This window comes from Scyliorhinus canicula, chromosome 26 (assembly GCF_902713615.1).
Source record: "Scyliorhinus canicula chromosome 26, sScyCan1.1, whole genome shotgun sequence".
NCBI lineage: Eukaryota > Metazoa > Chordata > Chondrichthyes > Carcharhiniformes > Scyliorhinidae > Scyliorhinus > Scyliorhinus canicula.
Genome location: NC_052171.1, coordinates 11,633,276 through 11,654,088, shown reverse-complemented (window position 1 = coordinate 11,654,088; position 20,813 = coordinate 11,633,276). Strand labels below are relative to the sequence as shown.

At 53.1% G+C, this 20,813-nt stretch overlaps 1 protein-coding gene across 2 annotated transcripts in view; it reads left to right on the top strand.

Moving 5' to 3' along the window:
• Nucleotides 1-20,813, top strand: part of LOC119957388 (PH and SEC7 domain-containing protein 3-like) — a 65,497-nt gene that overhangs the window by 17,550 nt on the left and 27,134 nt on the right. Inside the window, exons 1-4 of one of the 2 annotated variants that reach the window (XM_038785347.1) lie at nt 2,922-2,947; nt 9,493-9,601; nt 9,721-10,120; nt 20,060-20,251. In XM_038785347.1, coding sequence (XP_038641275.1) covers nt 10,008-10,120; nt 20,060-20,251 — 305 coding nt within the window. In that variant the 5' untranslated portion in view covers nt 2,922-2,947; nt 9,493-9,601; nt 9,721-10,007. Of the gene's footprint in view, nt 1-2,921; nt 2,948-9,492; nt 9,602-9,720; nt 10,121-20,059; nt 20,252-20,813 lie in introns of those variants that run through there. The other variant, XM_038785344.1, reaches the window with a different exon arrangement.

Genomic DNA, 20,813 nt, shown 5'->3' with positions numbered 1-20,813 from the left:
CTGCACATCTTTTTGGGGTTGTGGGGGCGAGACCCACACAGACATGGGGATAATGGGCAAACTCCACACGGACAGTGACCCAGAGCCGGGATCGAACCTGGGACCGCTGCACTGTGAGGCCGCAGTGCTAGCCACTGCGCCGCCCTGCTGCCCGACCACTCCTACATTTGACGTCCATCCATGACTGTTCCTCATCTCCACCCAAACCAATTCTGCATCCTGATATCCTGGACCAAGATCATCTCTAAATATTGCAAATGCCATCCTTGATTAACAGCACTACCCCCTCACCTTTACCCCTTCACCTTTACCCCCTCACCTTTACCCCTTCACCTTTACCCCCTCACCTTTACCCCTTCACCTTTACCCCTCACCTTTACCCCTACATCTTTACCCCTTCACCTTTACCCCCTCACCTTTATCCCTTCAACTTTACCCCTTCACCTTTACCCCTTCACCTTTACACCTTCACCTTTACCCCTTCACCTTTACCCCTTCACCTTTACCCCTTCATCTTTACCCCTTCACCTTTACCCCTTCACCTTTACCCCTTCATCTTTACCCCTTCACCTTTACCCCTTCACCTTTACACCTTCACCTTTACCCCTTCACCTTTAACCCTTCATCTTTATCCCTTCACCTTTACCCCTTCACCTTTACCCCTTCACCTTTACCCCTTCACCTTTACCCCTTCACCTTTACCCCTTCACCTTTACCCCTTCACCTTTGCCTAGCTTCTTGAAAGCCACACACACCTTAATAGTCAGGAACCAATCATTATCATCTTGCAGGGGGAGGAATTCTCCGCCAACCGGCGGGGCGGGCAACTCCGGCGGGACAGGCCGGCCAGAAGGTGCGGAATCCTCCGCACTTTCAGGGGCTAGGCCGATGCTGGAGTGGTTTGCGCCCCGCCGGCCAGCGCGGAAGTGGCTTGGCACCACGCCAACTGGCGCAAAGGGCCTCCGCCGGCCGGCGCGGGTTGGCGCAGAAGCGCCAGCGTGTGTTGGCGTCATCCCCGCGCATGCGCGGGGGGGGTTTATCTCCGCGTCGGTCCTGGCGGACTGTTACAGCGGCTGACGAGGAGGAATAGAGTGCCCCCACGGCACAGGCCCCGATCGCGGGCCAGGCCACCACGGGGGCACCCCGCCCCCCCCGCGGCCAAATCCCTATCTGCTCCACCTCTTCCTATCTGCTCCACCCTAAAGTGACACTCAATCCCAAAGTCGGCTTCTGAATATACGGCAAGTTCTGTCCACTTACCCGTACAGACCTCCACAGTCGGCTCAGCTTTTGAAATTGTTTTAAAATTTAGACTACCCAATTGTTTTTCCCAATTAAGGGGAAATTTAGCGAGTCACATGTCGGCCACAACGGGTAAGGACGGTCGATTTCCTTTCCTCAAGGACATTAGTGAACCAGATGGGTTTTTACGACAATCGGCAATGGTTTCATGGTCATCTTTAGACTTTTAAATCCAGATGTTGCATTGAGTTTAAATTCCATCACTTGCGGTGGTGGGATTCGAACCCGAGTCCCCAGATCCTGGGTTTCTGGATTGCTAGTCTGGCGACAGCACGGTAGCACAGTGGTTAGCACTGTTGCCTCACAGCTCCGGGGTCCCAGGTTCGATTCCCGGCTTGGGTCACTGTCGGTGTGGAGTCGGCACGTTCTCCCCGTTTCTGCGTGGGTTTCCTCCGGGTGCTCCGGTTTCCTCCCACAGTCCAAAGATGTGCGGGTTAGGTGCATTGGCCGTGATAAATTGCCCCTTAGTGTCCAAAAGCAAATGTTAGGTGGGGTTACTGCATGACTGGGCTAAAGTAGGGTTCTCTTTCCAAGGGCCGGTGCAGGCTCGATGGGCCGAATGGCCTCCTTCCGCACTGTAATTTCTGTGATTCTATGACATTACCATTATGCCACTGCCTCCTCTGGTGACTTGGAGGGAACCTCCAGGTGGTGTGATTCCCAGGGATCTGCTGATCTTGTCCTTCTAGATGGCAGAGGTCGTTGGCGGGATTCTCCTGTGCATGGACCAACGGTCGGGAAAAACGGCGCGAACCACTCCGGCGTCACGGAATTCGCCGCACTTCCGGGGGGCTAGCTGGACGCTGGAGGGGTTGGCACCACGCCAGCCAGCGCCGAAGAGGCTGCACGAGTTAGCGCACGCGGCGAAGGGCCGGCGTGATCTCGCGCATGCGCAGACCGTCGGCAAATTCTGCCGCATGCGCCGGGGGTTGTCTTCTCCGCGTCGGCCATGGCAGAGCCCTACAGGGGCCGGCACGGGAAGGAAGGAATGCCCCCACGGCACAGGCCCGCCCGCAGATCGGTGGACCCCGATCGCGGGCCAGCCAGGCCACCGTGGACATTTTGGGCATTCCCGATTTTCCTTTGGCGACTGCGCCTCAAACTCTGGGATTCCCTCCCTCTCCCCCTCTCCCAATGCTCCTTCGAACCTTTCCCTTTAACCATATGCTTTCGGTGTTTTGCATTTTTTCTTGGAGGGGGGGTCGGGGGTTGGTGTCAATGTTTCTTTAAGAACACTCCTGTGAGGCTTCTTGTGGGGGAGGGGGCTTAGCTTTGTTAAGGTGCAATATTAATACAAGTTGTACCCGTCGTCAATGGTTGAGTGGAAATATAAACCTTATTCTGAACGGGACACGTGATCATGTTGCACAGTTTGAATCCGGGGAGTTGGCAAAGACAAAGAATTCTTTGTACAGGGCATTGTGGTTGGTCAGCACATGAGAATAGTCGCAGCATTGAAGTGCAAGATTGTCAAAAGATTTATGCACCCAATGCTACCACAGTGAGAGGCACGAGTGAATGGGTCACAGTCTGTGAGGCACAAAGCAGTGGGCAGCACTGTCAACAAGTTAAGAGGAGGTTTGGCCAAGATTCCTGTTAATCTGGTTTTGCAACTGCGAGGTTCGACAAACAAACTCGTAGACAGGTTGGAGTGAATTTTCAGCTTTGTTGTGGTTCTTGACCCCACTTTTCAGCCGTCTGAAACAATCCTTGTTCTTTAGTTAGATTACTAATATGTAGAAAGTAAGTAAATCTGATGCTTAACGGCAAAGCGTGTTCGCTGTCCATGTCTTAACTCTCTAAGTCCCACTGTGCTCACTGACCTCTCGGCTCTCGGTCGTCAGGGCTGCTTTGTCCATGGCTTTGTCCCCATCCCTGTCTCTGTAATCTCCTCCCGGTCTCACAACAGCCCCCAGATATCAGTATGCCGCTAATGTTGCTCCGAGTTCGGCCTTCAATTACCTGCAAATTCCTATCCCGTCACCTCCATGTCTCTTAACCTCATTTTTCCCTCCTTTCAGATAGAACATAGAACAGTACAGCACAGAACAGGCCCTTCGGCCCTCGATGTTGTGCCGAGCAATGATCACCCTACTCAAACCCACGTATCCACCCTATACCCGTAACCCAACAACCCCCCCCCCTTTAACCTTACTTTTATTAGGACACTACGGGCAATTTATCACGGCCAATCCACCTAACCCGCACATCTTTGGACTGTGGGAGGAAACCGGAGCACCCGGAGGAAACCCACGCACACATGGGGAGGACGTGCAGACTCCGCACAGACAGTGACCCAGCCGGGAATCGAACCTGGGACCCTGGAGCTGTGAAGCATTGATGCTAACCACCATGCTACCGTGCTGCCCCTATCTTTACAAAGATACTTTGTAAAGATCTAGGGCGGGATTCTCCGACCCCCCCGCCGGTGGGTGGGGGGGGGGGGGGGGGTGGGGGGGGTTTCCCACGGTGACCTGGCTCGAGATCGGGGCCCTCCGAGCTGCGGGCGGGCCTGTGCCGTGGGGGCCACTCCTTCCTTCCGCGCCATGGCCGGAGTGGGTGGCGCCGTTCTTGCCGCTGGCGTCGGGCCCTTTCGCCAATTGCGGGAGAATCCCGCCCCTAGCTCGTTGCCAGCGGTGGCACAGTGGTTAGCACTGCTGCCTCACGGTTCCAGGGACCCGGGTTCGATACTGACCGTCTCTGCGGAGTTTGTACTTTCTCCCCGTGTGTGTGCGTGGGTTTCCTCCGGGTGCTCCGGTTTCCTCCCACAGTCCAAACATGTGCACGTTAGGTGGATTGGCCATGATCAATTGCCCCTTAGTGTCCAAAGATGTGCAGGTTAGGTGGATTGGCCATGCTAAATTGTCCCTTAGTGTCCAAAGATGTGCAGGTTAGGTGGATTGGCCGTGCTAAATTGCCCCTTAGTGTCCAAAGATGTGCAGGTTAGGTGGATTGGCCATGCTAAATTGTCCCTTAGTGTCCAAAGATGTGCAGGTTAGGTGGATTGGCCGTGCTAAATTGTCCCTTAGTGTCCAAAGATGTGCAGGTTAGGTGGATTGGCCGTGCTAAATTGCCCCTTAGTGTCCAAAGATGTGCAGGTTGGGTGGATTGGCCATGCTAAATTGTCCTTGGTGTTCAAAGATGTGCAGGTTAGGTGGATTGTCCATGGTCAGTGTGCGGGGTTAGGGGAATAGGTTGGGTGAATGGGCCTAGATCGAGTGCTCCTACGGAGCAGACTCAGTGGGCCAAATAGCCGCCTTCTGCACGATCGGATTCTATGGACTAAGCTTTTTGACCATCTGAGCTAATATTATGGTTCGATGACGTACCAATGCTCCTGTGAAGTGCCCGGCAATATTTCTTTACATTAAAGACATTGGGCAGGATTTTCCGTTGGCCAACGCCGGATCGGGGAAGGAGATTGGGCGGAGAATCGGTTCCGATGCCAAAATCATGGCGGGCACCGATTTCACGGTGAATCGCAATTCTCCATCGCCACGACGACAGCGTCGGTGCATTCCAGGCCCGTATGGTAAATGTCACCGGCAAATCATTCGCGGGCCTGACCGTGTAGCCTCCGGGGCCTCCGGTCAAAATTCCCGACGGCGAGGTTCACCTGTGCTTTTAAAAATGGTGAATCCGGCTCCGTGGCTGCTGGGGGGGGGGGGGGGGGGGGGGGGGGAACGGAAAGTGTCCAATGTCACCATGGTCTGCTGCCGGTTGTGCCGCTGTCCGGGGGGGGGGGCTTCTGCTAGCACCGGGGGGAGTAGCGGGGGGGGGGGGGGGGGAGTGTTGGCCAGGAGGTGGGCTGTGGGGTTGGGGTGGACGGGCACGGAACACCATTGCCGCAGCCGGCAAGGCAGCCGTGCAGCTGCGCACGCCGCTGACAGCCCACTGTGAACCGAGGGACACCAGTCGTGTAGGTATCACCCCATCCCCCCACTTTGGTGCCCTCTGACCCCAGCAGGCCTATCAGCTGTATGGGCGCGCTCCAGCATAACCAGTGCCATCTTGTTGGCTGGGATGAGTGTGTGTGGGGGAGTGTAATGTGTGTGTGCGGCTGGGATGAGTGTGTATGGGGAGTGTAATGTGTGTGAGAGGCTGGGATGAGTGTGTGTGGGGAGTGTAATGTGTGTGTGTGGGTCTGGGATGAGTGTGGGTGGGGAGTGTAATGTGTGTGTGCGGCTGGGATGCGTGTGTGTGGGGAGTGTAATGTGTGTGTGGGGCTGGGATGAGTGTGTGTGGGGAGTGTAATGTGTTTGTGCGGCTGGGATGAGTGTGTGTGGGGAGTGTAATGTGTGTGTGTGGCTGGGATGAGTGTGTGGGGGGAGTGTAATGTGTGTGTGCGGCTGGGATGAGTGTGTGTGGGGAGTGTAATGTGTGTGTGGCTGGGATGAGTGTGTGTGGGGAGTGTAATGTGTGTGTGCGGCTGGGATGAGTGTGTGTGGGGAGTGTAATGTGTGTGTGCGGCTGGGATGAGTGTGTGTGGGGAGTGTAATGTGTGTGTGCGGCTGGGATGAGTGTGTGTGGGGAGTGTAATGTGTGTGTGTGGGGCTGGGATGAGTGTGTGTGGGGAGTGTAATGTGTGTGTGCGGCTGGGATGAGTGGGTGGGGAGGGTAATGTGTGTGTGTGGCTGGGATGAGTGTGTGCGGGGAGTGTAATGTGTGTGTGGGGCTGGGATGAGTGTGTGTGGGGAGGGTAATGTGTGTGTGTGGCTGGGATGAGTGTGGGTGGGGAGTGTAATGTGTGTGTGCGGCTGGGATGAGTGTGTGTGGGGAGTGTAATGTGTGTGTGGGGCTGGGATGAGTGTGGGTGGGGGAGGGTAATGTGTTTGTGCGGCTGCAGCTTGTCAGCCTCCCGAGTGTCAATCACGGGCCCGCCGAATCCTGCACCGTTTCCCGTCGGAATCGAGTGTGTTCCATGTGGCCCCGGTTCTAGCCCCTCCACAGTCGCTGAATCGATCCAGGATCAGCGCCAGTTTTACTGGGATGGAATGCCACGAATCCTGTCCCGGCGTTAACACAGTCTCAGAACCGGAGTATCCAGCAGAGTACATCAATGTAAGTCAGTGTTGCTTGTCTAGTTTAAACAGCACGCTGTTAAAGGACAACATGCACCATGGCTCATTCAGAGCTGTGCGTAAGGATTGGACACAGCATGGATCAAGCCTATTACACGTAAATAGGCTTTGCAATGTGCATTAGTTCAAGCTTGCAGTTTTCACATTCTTACAAAATAATCTTTAAAAGTCCGGATTGAAGATAGGTGGCTAAGCTGTAGATGCACAAGGGCAGCACGGTAGCATTGTGGATAGCACTGTTGCTTCACAGCTCCAGGGTCCCAGGTTCGGTTCCCGGCTTGGGTCACTGCCTGTGCGGAGTCTGCACGTTCTCCCCGTGTCTGCGTGGGTTTCCTCCGGGTGCTCCGGTTTCCTCCCACAGTCCAAAGATGTGCAGGTGAGGTGGATTGGCGTGATAAATTGCCCTTAGTGTCCAAAAAGGTTAGGTGGGGTTACCGGGATAGGGCGCAGGTTTGGGCTTAAGTAGGGTGCTCTTTCCAAGGGCCAGTGCAGACTCGATGGGCCGAATGGCCTCCTTCTGCACTGTAAATTCTATGATAAACTTGGACAATGTCTGTTCAGGTCCGATTAAGGGTTCAACGGACAATATTTCAACTAAAACTGTTAGTAAAATTCCAGTCACAGAGAGATCCGAGGATGGCTGTGGTGTGGCAGTAAGGGCTGGGGTAATAGGTCACTGTCATCCATCCGGGAATTTCTGATGCTGAAAGACATTGTTGGGGGTAGCGTAGGTACTGCTGGACGTTTGGGTAGAATTCACAACACAGAATCTGGCCCTTCGGCCCATTGCCAGTGCTTCTGTCCCACGAGTCTACTCCTGTCCGGAAACGGGCGGCCGCACGGCCCATTGGGGCCCGGGGAATTGCCGGTGGGTGGGTGGGTGGGGGGGCGGCTGCCAACGGCCCCCGACCGGCGCGGCGTGAACCCTGCCCCCGTCCGAAAACCGCGCGGGAGAATTCGGCAGCCGGCATTCGGAGCGGAGGGGCGGGATTCAGGCCGGCCCGCTGCCGATTCTCCGACCCGGCAGGGGGACGGAGTATCCCGCCCAGAGACTCTGCTTCGCTCTCCACAGGTGCTGTCAGACCAGCTGGGTTTATCCACCACTTTCAGGTTTCATTTCAAACTTCCAGGACCCGCAGTGTTATATTTTTAATTCCCATCGTGCTTTAATGGGAACGGCGAACGCAAGAAAGCGTATTGAGTTTGAAACTGCCATCCTCGCTTTCCAATCCCTCACCCCCTCACTATCACTGTATTCTCCTCCAACCCTGCGGCCCTCAGAGGTACCTGCCCCTCTCTATTTTTCACCTCTTGTGCATTCCCAATCACGGCTACCACCACCGGCTGATCTGTTTCTCATCCCCATTCTCCTGCCTTCTACCCATAACCCCTAATCCCCTTATTAACCAAGAACCTATCTATCTCGGTCTTAAAGACACTCAGTGATTTGGCCTCCACAGCCTTCTGCGGCAAAGAGTTCCACAGATTCACCACCCTCTGGCTGAAGATATTCCTCCTCATCTCTGTTCCCTTCAGTCTGAGATGGTGCCCTCTGGTTCTAGTTTTTCCTACAAGTGGAAACATTCTCTCCACGTCCACTCTATCCAGGCCTCGCAGTATCCTGTAAGCTTCAATAAGATCCCCCCTCATCTTTCTAAACTCCAACGAGTACAGACCCAGAGTCCTCAACCGTTCCTCATACGACAGGTTCTTCATTCCAGGGATCATTCTTGTGAACCACCTCTGGACCCTTTCCAAGGCCCCAGCACATCCTTCCTTAGATACAGGGCCCAAACCTGCTCACAATACTCCAAATGGGGTCTAATTCCGTCCCTACGCCTGCCGCTCGTTTTCCTCCCTTCGGACGCACCTTAAAAGCTGCTGCGGGACATGACCTCATGGGCCAATATTCTGCTCCTGCCGGCAATGGGAATCGTGGTGAGCGGAGGGGAACGGAGATTTGGTGGGAGTGCAATAACCCTGGGCGGGATTCTCTGATCCTGGGGCTAAGTGTTGACGCGTTCGTAAAGGTCGGAGCGTTTTCCGACGGCGTCAGCTGGCCCCGAGGATCAGAGATCCTGCGTCGCACAGGGGAGCCAGCACGGCTCCGGAGAGCCTCACGCTGCTCCAGCTGCCGACACGGGCGCCAGCACGGGCAGCTCGGGTCCGCGCATGCGCGCCACGGCCGGCGCGAGTTCGCGCACGCGCATGGGTTGCCGTCTCCGCGCCGGCCCCGACACAACATGGCGGAGACCTACAGGGTCCCGGCGTGGATGAACATAAGCCCCCCACCGGGATAAGCACGCCCGCCGATCGGTAGGCCCCGATCCTGGGCCAGGCCACCGTGGAGAGGCCCCCCTGATGGAACCATCAATTCACGAGACACGTGCTTTAAGATATGAACAGTGGTTTTAATTTACTTACTACAGAGCCAGCCTGTTACCCGTTGAACTCTCGATGAACTGCAGGCTGGCTCTGGACACGGTTATTTATACAGCAAGTGCAGGGGGAGGAGTCGTGGGCGGAGCCAAGGGTGGAGCCCTGTACAAACTCCTGAGCATTCCCAGAGCTACTCCCCCTAGTGGCGGGATAACGCTACTGCGCTTACAATGGTATTGGTAAATACAGTGTGAATTACTAAGTTACATTCACCACACCGCCCCCCCCGGAGTCGGATACCCCCCCCCCCCCCGGAGTCGGATGCCCCCCCCCCCCCCGGAGTCGGATGCCCCCCCCCCCACCAGGCCGCCGCCTGCAGCATGAACTCCGAGGTCCTACCAGGTAGGAGCACGCGAGAGCGACGCCGGCGTGACTCAGCCGAGCTCGGCACGCGGCCCATCGGGCAGGGAGAATCGCCGGCGCAGCCCTCCGATCCTCCGGTCGGCGGAGCCGTGGAAACAACTGTGCTAACCACTGTGCTGCCGTACCACATATCCGGGAGCGTAATTGTACATCCTCTCTGCGTAGATCGGTACCAGAAATAGTACTTTCACTCGGAAACCGTGCACCAAAGGATCAGGCTGCACTGAACGAGCGGATCTCAAGCTGCAGTAAAGTCGCAAATGAAAGCTGTTTACATGTGACTGATGACCCTCTTCCCCTCCCGCAGGACGGTCCGTCTTTTTCCTTCGGAAGTCAGCCTTCCAGTGAACCGGAAGTCTCGAGCAGCGAGGAATCCGCCTCCGGGTTTTGCAGTCCGGGTCGTGCATTAGCAGCAGGTAAGTGTCTATCTCTCTCTTTGTGGCCCGTTATCTACGCCCCCCCCCCCCCCCCCCCCCCCCCCCGCCTCCCACACACAACACGCTGCCTCATTTTCTCTTTTCCTCTCCCCGTACAGAAGCCACCGCCGAGAGCGGTCTCGACGAAGCAACACCTGAAGCCATTCTGGCCTCCGGCAATCAGCATCCGTCGGCGAGGGAGATTCTTGGCGATTGTGCCCAAAGCGGCTCTGTCGAGACACAGCAGCAGATACGGGACTCCGAACGTTCAGGAGGACCTCCGCGATGCGACTCCCAAACACACCACACCTCTACTGCGCCCAACCCGGAAACGTGGAGCGGAGAAACGACCCCACAATCGGCTGAGGGACACGATTCAGCAGAATGCGTCCTGACAGGAAACAAAATGGCCGCTGACTATACCTGGGGCAACGACGTCAAAATCATAGAACAGGAAGTGAGCGAGTCGTCTCAGGAAGAGGAAGGAAATGAAGAAGCCACAGAAATACTTGATGAAAAGTAAGGAAACTTTGAACATAGCTGACGTGTTTGCCGGTATTGATTTAAACTTTATTAGACCGTTCTGCCCGTGATGTCACTCAGCAATACTGGATAGGGGCGTCACAACATGGAAGGAAATTGCTCCCCGTTTAGCATATATCCCATCAGCCTCAGTTATTAGGTTGGCCGAGTTTCTTCAACAAACAGTAGGGACTCACAGGAGAACATTGGATGACTGGAGTCTGTTGCAATTATAAAATCCACTGCAAATTTGCTCCTATGTGACTAAATGTGTAGAATATCTGTTCTTTTTATTCTTTAAAATTCGAATAACACTGCTTTCAACTCTTTTTTTAATAAATTTAGAGTACCCAATTCTTTTTTTCCAATTAAGGGGCAATTTAGCACGGCCAATCCACCTAACCTGCAAATCTTTGGGTTGTGGGGGTGAAACCCACGCAGACACGGGGAGAATGTGCAAACTCCACACGGACAGTGACACAATGCTACCGTGCTTACCGTTTGCAGCTTGAAAAAATACCCTCTCCTCCTAGCATTGTGGATAGCACAATGGCTTCACAGCTCCAGGGTTCCAGGTTCGATTCCCGGCTTGGGTCACTGTCTGTGTGGAGTCTGCACGTCCTCCCCATGTGCGCGTGAGTTTCCTCCGGGTGCTCCGGTTTCCTCCCACAGTCACAAGGATGTGCGGGTTAGGTGGATTGGCCATGATGAATTGCCCTTAGTGTCCAAAATTGCCCTTAGTGTTGAGTGGGGTTACTGGGTTATGGGGATAGGGTGGAGGTGTTGACCTTGGGTAGGGTGCTCTTTCCAAGAGCCGGTGCGGACTCGATGGGCCGAGTGGCCTCCTTCTTCACTGTAAATTCTATGTAAATTCTACGTAAAAACCCACGATTTACACAATGTTGTACATAATTCTCTAACAAGAAATAGGGATAAAGGATCAAATTCCAAAGCTGTGCCAAATATCCTCTTAAACTCCTTAATTCCAACAGACCAATAGGATTGAATCTTTTTTAAAAAAATCCAATTAAGGGGCAATTTAGCGTGGCCAATCCACCTACCCTGCACATCTTTGGGTTGTGGGGGCAAAACCCACGCAGACACGGGGGAGAACGTGCAAACTCCACACGGACAGTGACCCAAGGCCGGGACCGACCCCGGGTCCTCGGCGCGGTGAGGCAGCAGTGCTAACAACTGCGCTGCCACTTCGCCCCACAAGATTGAATATTGACACGGGTCTAAATGCAGTGTATGTCATCACCCTCAACTACCAGGCACTTTAGGCACGTCGGGGAGTCAAACCGAAGTCTCACACTCAACGTAGTGTGACAACGTTGCCGCATCTTGAACAGTCTGTTACGTACCAAAATTATTTTGGCTTAATCCCATATACTGCCCCATGTCTCCTCATCAATGTTGGTTGCAAAGTCTCTTTCCCAAGATTGCAAGGTACCCAATATATTCGTATAGACTATTGAACACAAGGGGCGGCATTCTCCCCTACCCGGCGTGACGGAGGGTTCCGGAGTAGGGGAGTGGCGCCAACCACTCAGGGGTCGTGCCTCCCCAAAGGTGGAGAATTCTCCCCACCTTTGGGGTCCAGCCCCGCGCCAGAGCGGTTGGCACCAGAAGACTGGCGCAAAAAACCGGCGCCCCCGGCAACGGGGCTGGCCGAAAGGCTTTCGCCGGTCGGCGCATGCGCCGCCAGTGACGTCAGCGGCAGCATGCGCGATGTGGGGTTCTCTTCCACTTCCGCCATGGCGGAGGCCGTGGCAGACGCAGAGGAAAATAGTGCACACAGGGCACTGGCCCGGAGTCTGAGCGTGGGGCCCCGATCGCGGGCCAGGCCACCGTGGGGGGCACCCCCCTGGGTTCGATCGCCCCCCGCCCCCCCCAGGACCCCGGGGGCCCGCTCGCGCCACTGATCCCGCCGTTCCAGAGGTGGTTCAAATCTCGGCGGCGGGAGAGGCCTCCCAGCGGCGGGACTTCGGCCCATCCGGGCCGGAGAATCGCCGCAGGGGCCTCTCCGATCGGAGTGGCGAGATTCCCGCCCCCGCCACTTCCCGGGTGGCGGAGAATCTCTGCCACGGCCGGGGCGGGATTTTCGGCCGCCCCCAGGCGATTCTCCGACCCTCCTGGGGGTCGGAGAATTTCGCCCAAGGTACATAAAACTTGTCAATTAATTGTTTAGACTCCGCAGACATCAGGGATTCTTCCACAGGGGAAATAGAGGTGTCACGATGCATAGTTGTCTTCAGAGATACTTAAAAAAAGGAGTGTCTCGGAATTGTTGGCAGGGCTGCTCAAAGGACAACAAGCTGAACGTACATCCCAGCCTCCAAATGCCTCTATCTCTCTAAATAGAAAAGCCATGGGCCCTGGGATCGGCTGGGAAGCCCTGAATGGGAGAGAGAGAGCGGAAGTCAGTTTAGATCTGCCTTCTAATTGACCCACCGTCTGCCATGCTCGAAGATTGTATGATTCTCACAGCGGGCAGAGTTTGATCTAAAGTCCCCATAAAATAATGGGACCTATAAACGATCCACCCACTGGACATCTTTAATATCGAGCCAATTGGAGGTGGGGGCCCTCTCTAACCCAGTCCCTTCTGAACTGAAGGCGAGAAGATAATTGGTAGATTCCCTTCCAACCTGAGAACTTGGCCAACCAAGCAAAGTGCGTTTTTTCCATTAGATCGAGCTGATCGCTCCTTTAAGACTTCAGCAGACAATAAGATTTGCAACATCTGTGAGGGACAAGCAATCTAGGCAACACGTGCATCTTAATCAATGCAATCCTACCCAGCTATCGGTAGCAAAGATCAATGATCGAGTTTCACCTGGTGACGCACTCAACTAAGGAGAATTGGCCCCTTGCAGTTCCTGAAGGAAAGGGGTAATTACAACCCTAGATGGATAGACCCTAAAGGGGACCACCTGAATGGTAAGTTAGCAAGAGTGGGGAGCAGGGTGGTCCGACTCTCAGTCCACCCACCCTCAGAATTGCTTCAGTTAATCTTGTAACCGGAGAAAATGCCAAATCTATCTCCCGCATCGATAATAGCGGGAGCCGCCGGTTCTGCCTGGGGACCGGGGGCGAAATTCTCCCGACGGGAGACTAAGTGCCGACGCCGGAGTGAAAACCGAAGTGTGTCACTCCGGCATCGGAGGCCGCTCCTCGCCCCCTATTCCCCCCCCCCCGGGGAGGGGCTAGCAGCGGCGCCGCGTCAATTATGCACGCCGGGCCTTGGCGCCACGTAAATTACACGGCCGGAGCCGTGTAAATGATTTCACCCGCGCATGTGCGGTTGCCGTCCTCCCCGCGGGCGCCCCGCAAGACATGGCGGATTGATCTTGCAGAGGGAAAAGAGTGCGTCCTTTAGAGACGCCTGCTTGCCGATCGGTGGGCACCGATCGCGGGCCAGACCCCTACTGAGCGCCCCCCTGGTGCTTGATCCTCCCTCTCCCTCCCCCCCACAGGCCGCACACGCAGCGGTCGCGCGATGTTCACACCGGCAGCGACCAGGTGTGGTTGGCGCCGGCGTGAACCGGTCGGATTGGGCTGGCCGCTCGGCCCATCCGGGCTGGAGTATCGCCGCTTGCCTGTTAGAAACGGCGATTCTCCGAGCGGCCTGTCGTGAAACGCGGCACGCGGCAATCGCCCGGCACTCCCGCGATTCTCCCACCCGGCGTGGGCGTCGGAGAATTGCGCCCCTGGTTTATAGCCAGCATCGTTAAAACAAGTTAATCCGGTCATCATCACATCCCTGTTTGCTGGAGCTTGCTGTGGACAAATTGGCGTTTCCGACTTTGCAACAACCGGGTGAATTCCCCGCCGGCAGGATTCTCCGGCCTGCCAGCGGTGGGGCCCACGGATTTCCTGGCGGTGTGGGGTGATTCCGATGGGAATCCCATTGAGCAGTGAGGGAAACAGAGAGCCCCACTGCCTGCGATGGTGCGCCATGGAGAAAGAGGCAGACAGGGAGGAGGAGAATTCACCCCAATGAAGTTGTCCCAGAGGACAGTCCAGCCCGTCATACCTTCCCAATGAAGCAGCAATGATTTATTTTTGCCTTCTCCCTAATGTAGAGAAAGCAGGAAATATAGGTCGATGACAACCTGTTAAAAGAGACCACAAGCTAATGGTTCGGGTGTAAATATTTTATGGGGTGGCAGTTCTCCATATAGAACATAGAACATTACAGCGCAGTACAGGCCCTTCGGCCCTCGATGTTGTGCCGACCTGTGAAACCCCTCTAAAGCCCATCTACACTATTCCCTTATCGTCCATATGTCTATCCAATGACCATTTGAATGCGTTTAGTGTTGGCGAGTCCACTACTGTTGCAGGCAGGGCATTCCACGCCCTTACTACTCTCTGAGTAAAGAACCTACCTCTGACATCTGTCCTATATTTATCTCCCCTAAAGCTACGTCCCCTCGTGCTGGACGTCACCATCCGAGGAAAAAGGCTCTCACTGTCCACCCTATCTAATCCTCTGATCATCTTGTATGCCTCAATTATGTCCCCTCTTAACCTTCTTCTCTCTAACGAAAACAGCCTCAAGTCCTTCAGCCTTTCCTCATAAGATCTTCCCTCCATACCAGGCAACATCCTGGTAAATCTCCTCTGTACCCTTTCCAATGCTTCCACATCCTTCCTATAATGCGGCAACCAGAACTGCACGCAATACTCCAAATGCGGCCGCACCAGAGCTTTGTACAACTAAAACATGACCTCATGGCTCCGAAACTTAATTCCTCTACCAATAAAAGCTAACACACCGTATGAGAACCGAAGAGCAATCTGACACGAGTCTGCACATTAACCCATCCCTCCTGTTTATGGATCTGATGGAGACCCTGGGTACTTCTATCCGTTCCGTTCGATCTCCCTAAAGTGCTTTCCGAGACTTACGTACAGGTCAAACCTTTAGGAAAATTACACGTTTCATTTTAAAAGGAAATCCTTTTCAGGGATTTGAACGTCACGGCAACGGCCACCATTTTGTTTCCTCATTGCCCAAGAGGAGGTGACCTTCTTGAACTCCTGCTCGACAGCGAGTTGAGGGAGAAGGGAAAAGCGGTTTTCGACGGTAGATTTAGGGGGGAGAGGAAAGATGGGAGACCGGGTTGGGCCTAGTGGCTTGTTCCGTTGCTGTATATCCACAAGCAGTATATTTTTTTTCTTATTCATTCATGGACGTGGGCGTCGCTGGGCTGGGCCAGCATTTATTACCCACTCCTAATTGCCCTTGAACTGAGTGGCTTGCGAGGCCATTTCAGAGAGCAAGTTAAGAGCCAATCATACGGCTGTGTGGGTCTGGAGTCACATGTCGGACCAGACCGGGTAAGGACGGCAGATTTCCTTCCCTGAAGGGCATTAATGAACCAGATGGGTTTTTTGCAACGATCGACAATGGTTTCATGACCATAATTAGATTTTTAATTCCTGAGTTTGAAAATAAAAATTCAAATTTCACCATCTGGAGCATGACTCTGGGTTTCTGTATTACTAAGAAAATACCACTGCACTGAATCTGGAGTGATATTTTTCTTATCCCCATTCTCCTGCCTTCTCTCTGTAACCTCTGATCCCCTTATTAATCAAGAACCTATCCATCTCTGTCTTAAAGACACTCAGTGATTTGGCCTCCACAGCCTTCTGCGGCAAAGAGTTCCACAGATTCACCACCCTCTGGCTGAAGAAATTCCTGCTCTTCTCTGTTTTAAAGGATCGTCCCTTTAGTCTGAGATGGTGTCCTCTGGTTCTAGTTTTTCCAACAAGTGGAAACATCCTCTCCATGTCCACTCTACCCAGCCCTCGCAGTATACTGTAAGTTTCAATAAGACCCCCTCTTATCCATCTAAACTCCAACGAGTACAGACCCAGACTCCACAACCGCTCCTCATACGACAAGCGCTTCATTCCAGGGATCATTCTTGTGAACCTCCTCTGGACCCTTTCCAAGGCCAGCACATCCTTCCTTAGATACGGGGCCCAAAACTGCTCACAATACTCCAAATGGGGTCTGACCAGAGCCTTATACAGCCTCAGAAGTACATCCCTGCTCTTGTATTCTAGCCCTCTTGACATGAATGCTAACATTGCATTTGCCTTCCTAACTGCCGACTGAACTTGCACGTTAACTTTAAGAGAATCGTGAACAAGGACTCCCAAGTCCCTTTGTGCTTCTGATTTCCGAAGCCTTTTCCTTTTTACCTCCGTTCCATTTGTCTTGCTGTCAATGGCTTGGATGCTGAATCTGTGAGCACAGGCCAGCAATAAGGTTCCCTGGATAAGAACCTTATCCCTCTATTCCCTCTATTCCCATCCTATTCCTGTATTTGTCAAGATGCCCCTTAAACGTCACTATCGTCCCTGCTTCCACCACCTCCTCCGGCAGCGAGTTCCAGGCACCCACTACCCTCTGTGTAAAAAACTTGCCTCGTACATCTCCTCTCAACCTTGCCCCTCGCACCTTAAATCTATGCCCCCTAGTAATTGACCCCTCTACCCTGGGAAAAGCCTCTGACTATCCACTCTGTCTATGCCCCTCATAATTTTGTAGACCTCTATCAGGTCGCCCCTCAACCTCCGTCGTTCCAGTGAGAACAAACCGTGTTTATTCAACCTCTCCTCATAGCTAATGCCCTCCATACCAGGAAACATCCTGGTAAATCTCTTCTGCACCCTCTCTAAAGCCTCCACATCCTTCTGGTAGTGTGGCGACCAGAATTGAACACTATACTCCAAGTGTGGCCTAACTAAGGTTCTATACAGCTGCAACCTGACTTGCCAATTCTTATACTCAATGCCCCGGCCAATGAAGACAAGCATGCCGTATGCCTTCTTGACCACCTTCTCCACCTGTGTTGCCCCTTTCAGTGACCTGTGGACCTGTACACCTAGATCTCTCTGACTGCCAAAACTCTTGAGGGCTCTACGATTCACTGTATATTCCCTACCTGCGTTAGACCTTCCAAAATGAATCGAATGTTTGACTTGAAGGCTTCTGTGATCGACAGGCCACTAAAAATGAAACCAAGGCACTTAGACAGTCTACCCTTCACAACTGCAGCTTGCTCATTCAGCGCAGGGATAGACAGGGTGCGTTACCATGTATGAACAACCTCTGCTGAAACAGAACCACTTCCTCTTGAAACAATGTTCGAGTGCAAACTCCACCAGTAAAAAGCTGCTGATGTGGAACAGCAGGGCACAAACAAAACATATATCCTCCATAAATATCAGCTCAGCTAATAGTCCGAGAACCTAAGTAGCAGTATTTGCATGTGACAGTGCAACACAGGGAATGACTGTATCTTGTGTTAAGTCTGTGCTCTGGGTGATTTGTCCGTGGAAGGGTACTGTTACAACCCCTGGGGTGGTCACGGGGTATGGGCAATCTGGTTCCCCGGAACTTCAGCAAAAGATGAACGTCCCTTTTAATGGAGCAGGATTTCCCCTGAACATGGAGAGCTTATCCAGTATAAAAACCCCGTCTGGACCAAAGGCGGGGGCGGGAAAACTGCTCGGGGAGTGGAGTGGAGTAATTGCGTGTTCAGAAAATCTTTGTTTACCCCTCTGGGGCGGTTACTCTGCTCGTATACAACAGGGGCGCTGCCCTTAAAATGTTTAAGGGTGGGCAGCACGGTGGCGCAGTGGGTTAGCGCTGCTGCCTCAAGGCGCAGAGGTCCCAGGTTCGATCCCGGCTCTGGGTCACTGTCATTCTCCCCATGTTTGCGTGGGTTTTGCCCCACAACCCAAAGATGTGCAGGGTTAATAGGGTTGTTAAGAAGGCATATGGTGTGCTAGCCTTTATCAGTAGGGGGATTGAGTTTCGGAGCCACGAGGTCATGCTGCAGCTGTACATAACTCTGGTGCGGCTGCACCTGGAGTTCTGCGTGCAGTTCTGGTCACCACATTATAGGAAGGATGTGGAAACTTCGGAAAGGGTTCAGAGGAGATTTACTAGGATGTTGCCTGGTATGGAGGGAAGGTCTTACGAGGAAAGGCTCAGGGACTTGAGGTTATTTTCGTTAGAGAGGAGAAGGCTGAGAGGTGACTTAATAGAGACATATAAGATAGTCAGAGGGTTAGATAGGGTGGACAGTGAGAGTCTTTTTCCTCGGATGGTGATGACCAACACGAGGGGACATAGCTTTACATTGAGGGGTGGTAGATATAGGACAGATGTCAGAGGCAGTTTCTTTACTCAGAGAGTAGTAGGGGTGTGGAACGCCCTGCCTGCAACAGTAGTAGACTCGCCAACTTTAAGGGCATTTAAGTGGTCACTGGATAGACATATGGATGAAAATGGAATAGTGTAGGTCAGATAGGCTTCAGATGGTTTCACAGGTCGGCGCAACATCGAGGGCCGAAGGGCCCGTACTGCGCTGTAGTGTTCTATGTTCTAATTATATCTTGGATCTACGTACACTGGCTGCTTTACATGTGTTCTTATTTGTATATTGTTGCATCCCATTTTCAGATCATACAATCCCTGCAGTGCAGAATAAGGCCATTCGGCCCTTCAGGTCTGCACTGACCCTTCGAAAGACCACCCTACCTAGGCCCAATCACCCTCGCTATTCCTATAACCCTAAGGGGAAATGTAGCACGGCCAATCCACCTAACCTGCACACCTTTGGACTGTGGGAGGAAACCGGAGCACCCGGAGGCAACCCACGCAGACACGGGGAGAACGTGCAGACTCCGCACAGTCACCCGAGGCTGGAATTGAACCTGGGACCCTGGCGCTGTGAGTCAGCAGTGCTAACCACTATGCCACCGTGCCGCCCGTCACTGGTTTCAGATCCCTCCCGCCCACCGGCACAACTTTCTTTCATCACTGGGGGTGGCAACTCCACTGAAAGTGAAACTCGACTTGGCGACGAGCTAAAATGTCAGGCATTGATATTGCCATTCTATTCCCACAGTGACCTTAACTAATCCGGTCCCATGCCTCGAGGGTGTCTCCTTCCTTCTTAAACCTTTGATTAACGATAATGACTGAGTTCATTTAACTTATGGGCAGAAAGCCCATCATTTATTATCTTTATAATTCAGCCTTAAAATAAATTTAGAGTACCCAATTCTGTTTTTTCCAATTAAGGGGCAATTTAGCGTGGCCAATCCACTACATAGAACATTACAGCGGAGTACGGGCCCTTCGGCCCTCGATGTTACGCCGATCTGTGAAACCATCTGAAGCCTATCTGACCTACACTATTCCATTTTCATCCATATGTCTATCCAGTGACCACTTAAATGCCCTTAAAGTTGGCGAGTCTACTACTGTTGCAGGCAGGGCGTTCCACACCCCTACTACTCTCTGAGTAAAGAAACTGCCTCTGATATTTGTCCTATATCTACCACCCCTCAATTTAAAGCTATGTCCCCTCGTGTTGGTCATCACCATCCGAGGAAAGAGACTCTCACTGTCCACCCTATCTAACCCTCTGACTATCTTATATGTCTCCGTTAAGTCACCTCTCAGCCTTCTCCTCTCTAACGAAAACAACCTCAAGTCCCTGAGCCTTTCCTCGTAAGACCTTCCCTCCATCCCAGGCAACATCCTAGTAAATCTCCTCTGAACCCTTTCCAAAGCTTCCGCATCCTTCCCATAATGTGGTGACCAGAACTGCACGCAGTACTCCAGGTGCGGCCGCACCAGAGTTATGTTCAGCTGCAGCATGACCTCGTGGCTCCGAATTGATGTGTTACTGGGGAGAAAAGAGTCAGAGGCTGGAGAAATGGTGGTCAACTGGGGCTGAAGCATTCCCAAGCCTCCGGAATTCCTCATCCCCCCCCCCCCCCCCCCCCCCCCGCTAGAATTATGTGCTGACACTGGGAAGAGATCCCACTGAGTTCTATGAAGAACTGTCCTTAACTTTTTCTTAACAAAATTGCTGTTCCGTTTGCCTTATATAGTGTCGGTCTTCAGATGGGAGCCCAACCTGGAACTTGTGAAGAAACAGGCAACGCTGAGGAGATGGCCGACCTTAAGGTCCTCCTGGCCAACGGCAACAAACCTGAGCGAGACATCGCCAAGAGTTTGGCTTCCAAACTTTTCGATCTGGATGGGTTTAAGAGGACAGATGTTGCGCCCTACCTGGAGAAGAAGTATGCCTATTGAACAGTAATGTTCCTCTCTGTATTTTGTTACCGATAAAGTTAGAGGAAAAGAGGACACACAAGATCAGTAAACTAAGAAACAGACAGAAAGAAATACTCAAACACGTAGCATTAATCCCCATGTAATTGAGTCTTATTAAAAAAACAATGCATGGTCAGTTTAGAGGAACAGTTAAATGATGAGATCATGGTCAGGGGATTGATTACCCATTCTACGCTGTTCGTCTGAGCGATCAAACTCATGTCCCAAACCTTGAAGCATTCTCCTCTCATTCGAAGGTCTGTGGCCAGGGTTGGTGAACTGTGAAATGTGATTGAAACAAAGAACAAAGAAAAATTACAGCACAGGAACAGGCCCTTCGGCCCTCCCAGCCTGCGCCGATCCAGATCCTTTATCTAAACCTGTCCCCTATTTTCCAAGGTCTACTTCCCTCTGTTCCCCCTCCCGTTCATATATCTGTCCAGATGCCTCTTAAATGATGCTTTCGTGCCCGCCTCTACCACCTCCGCTGGCAAAGCGTTCCAGGCACCCACCACCCTCTGCGTAAAA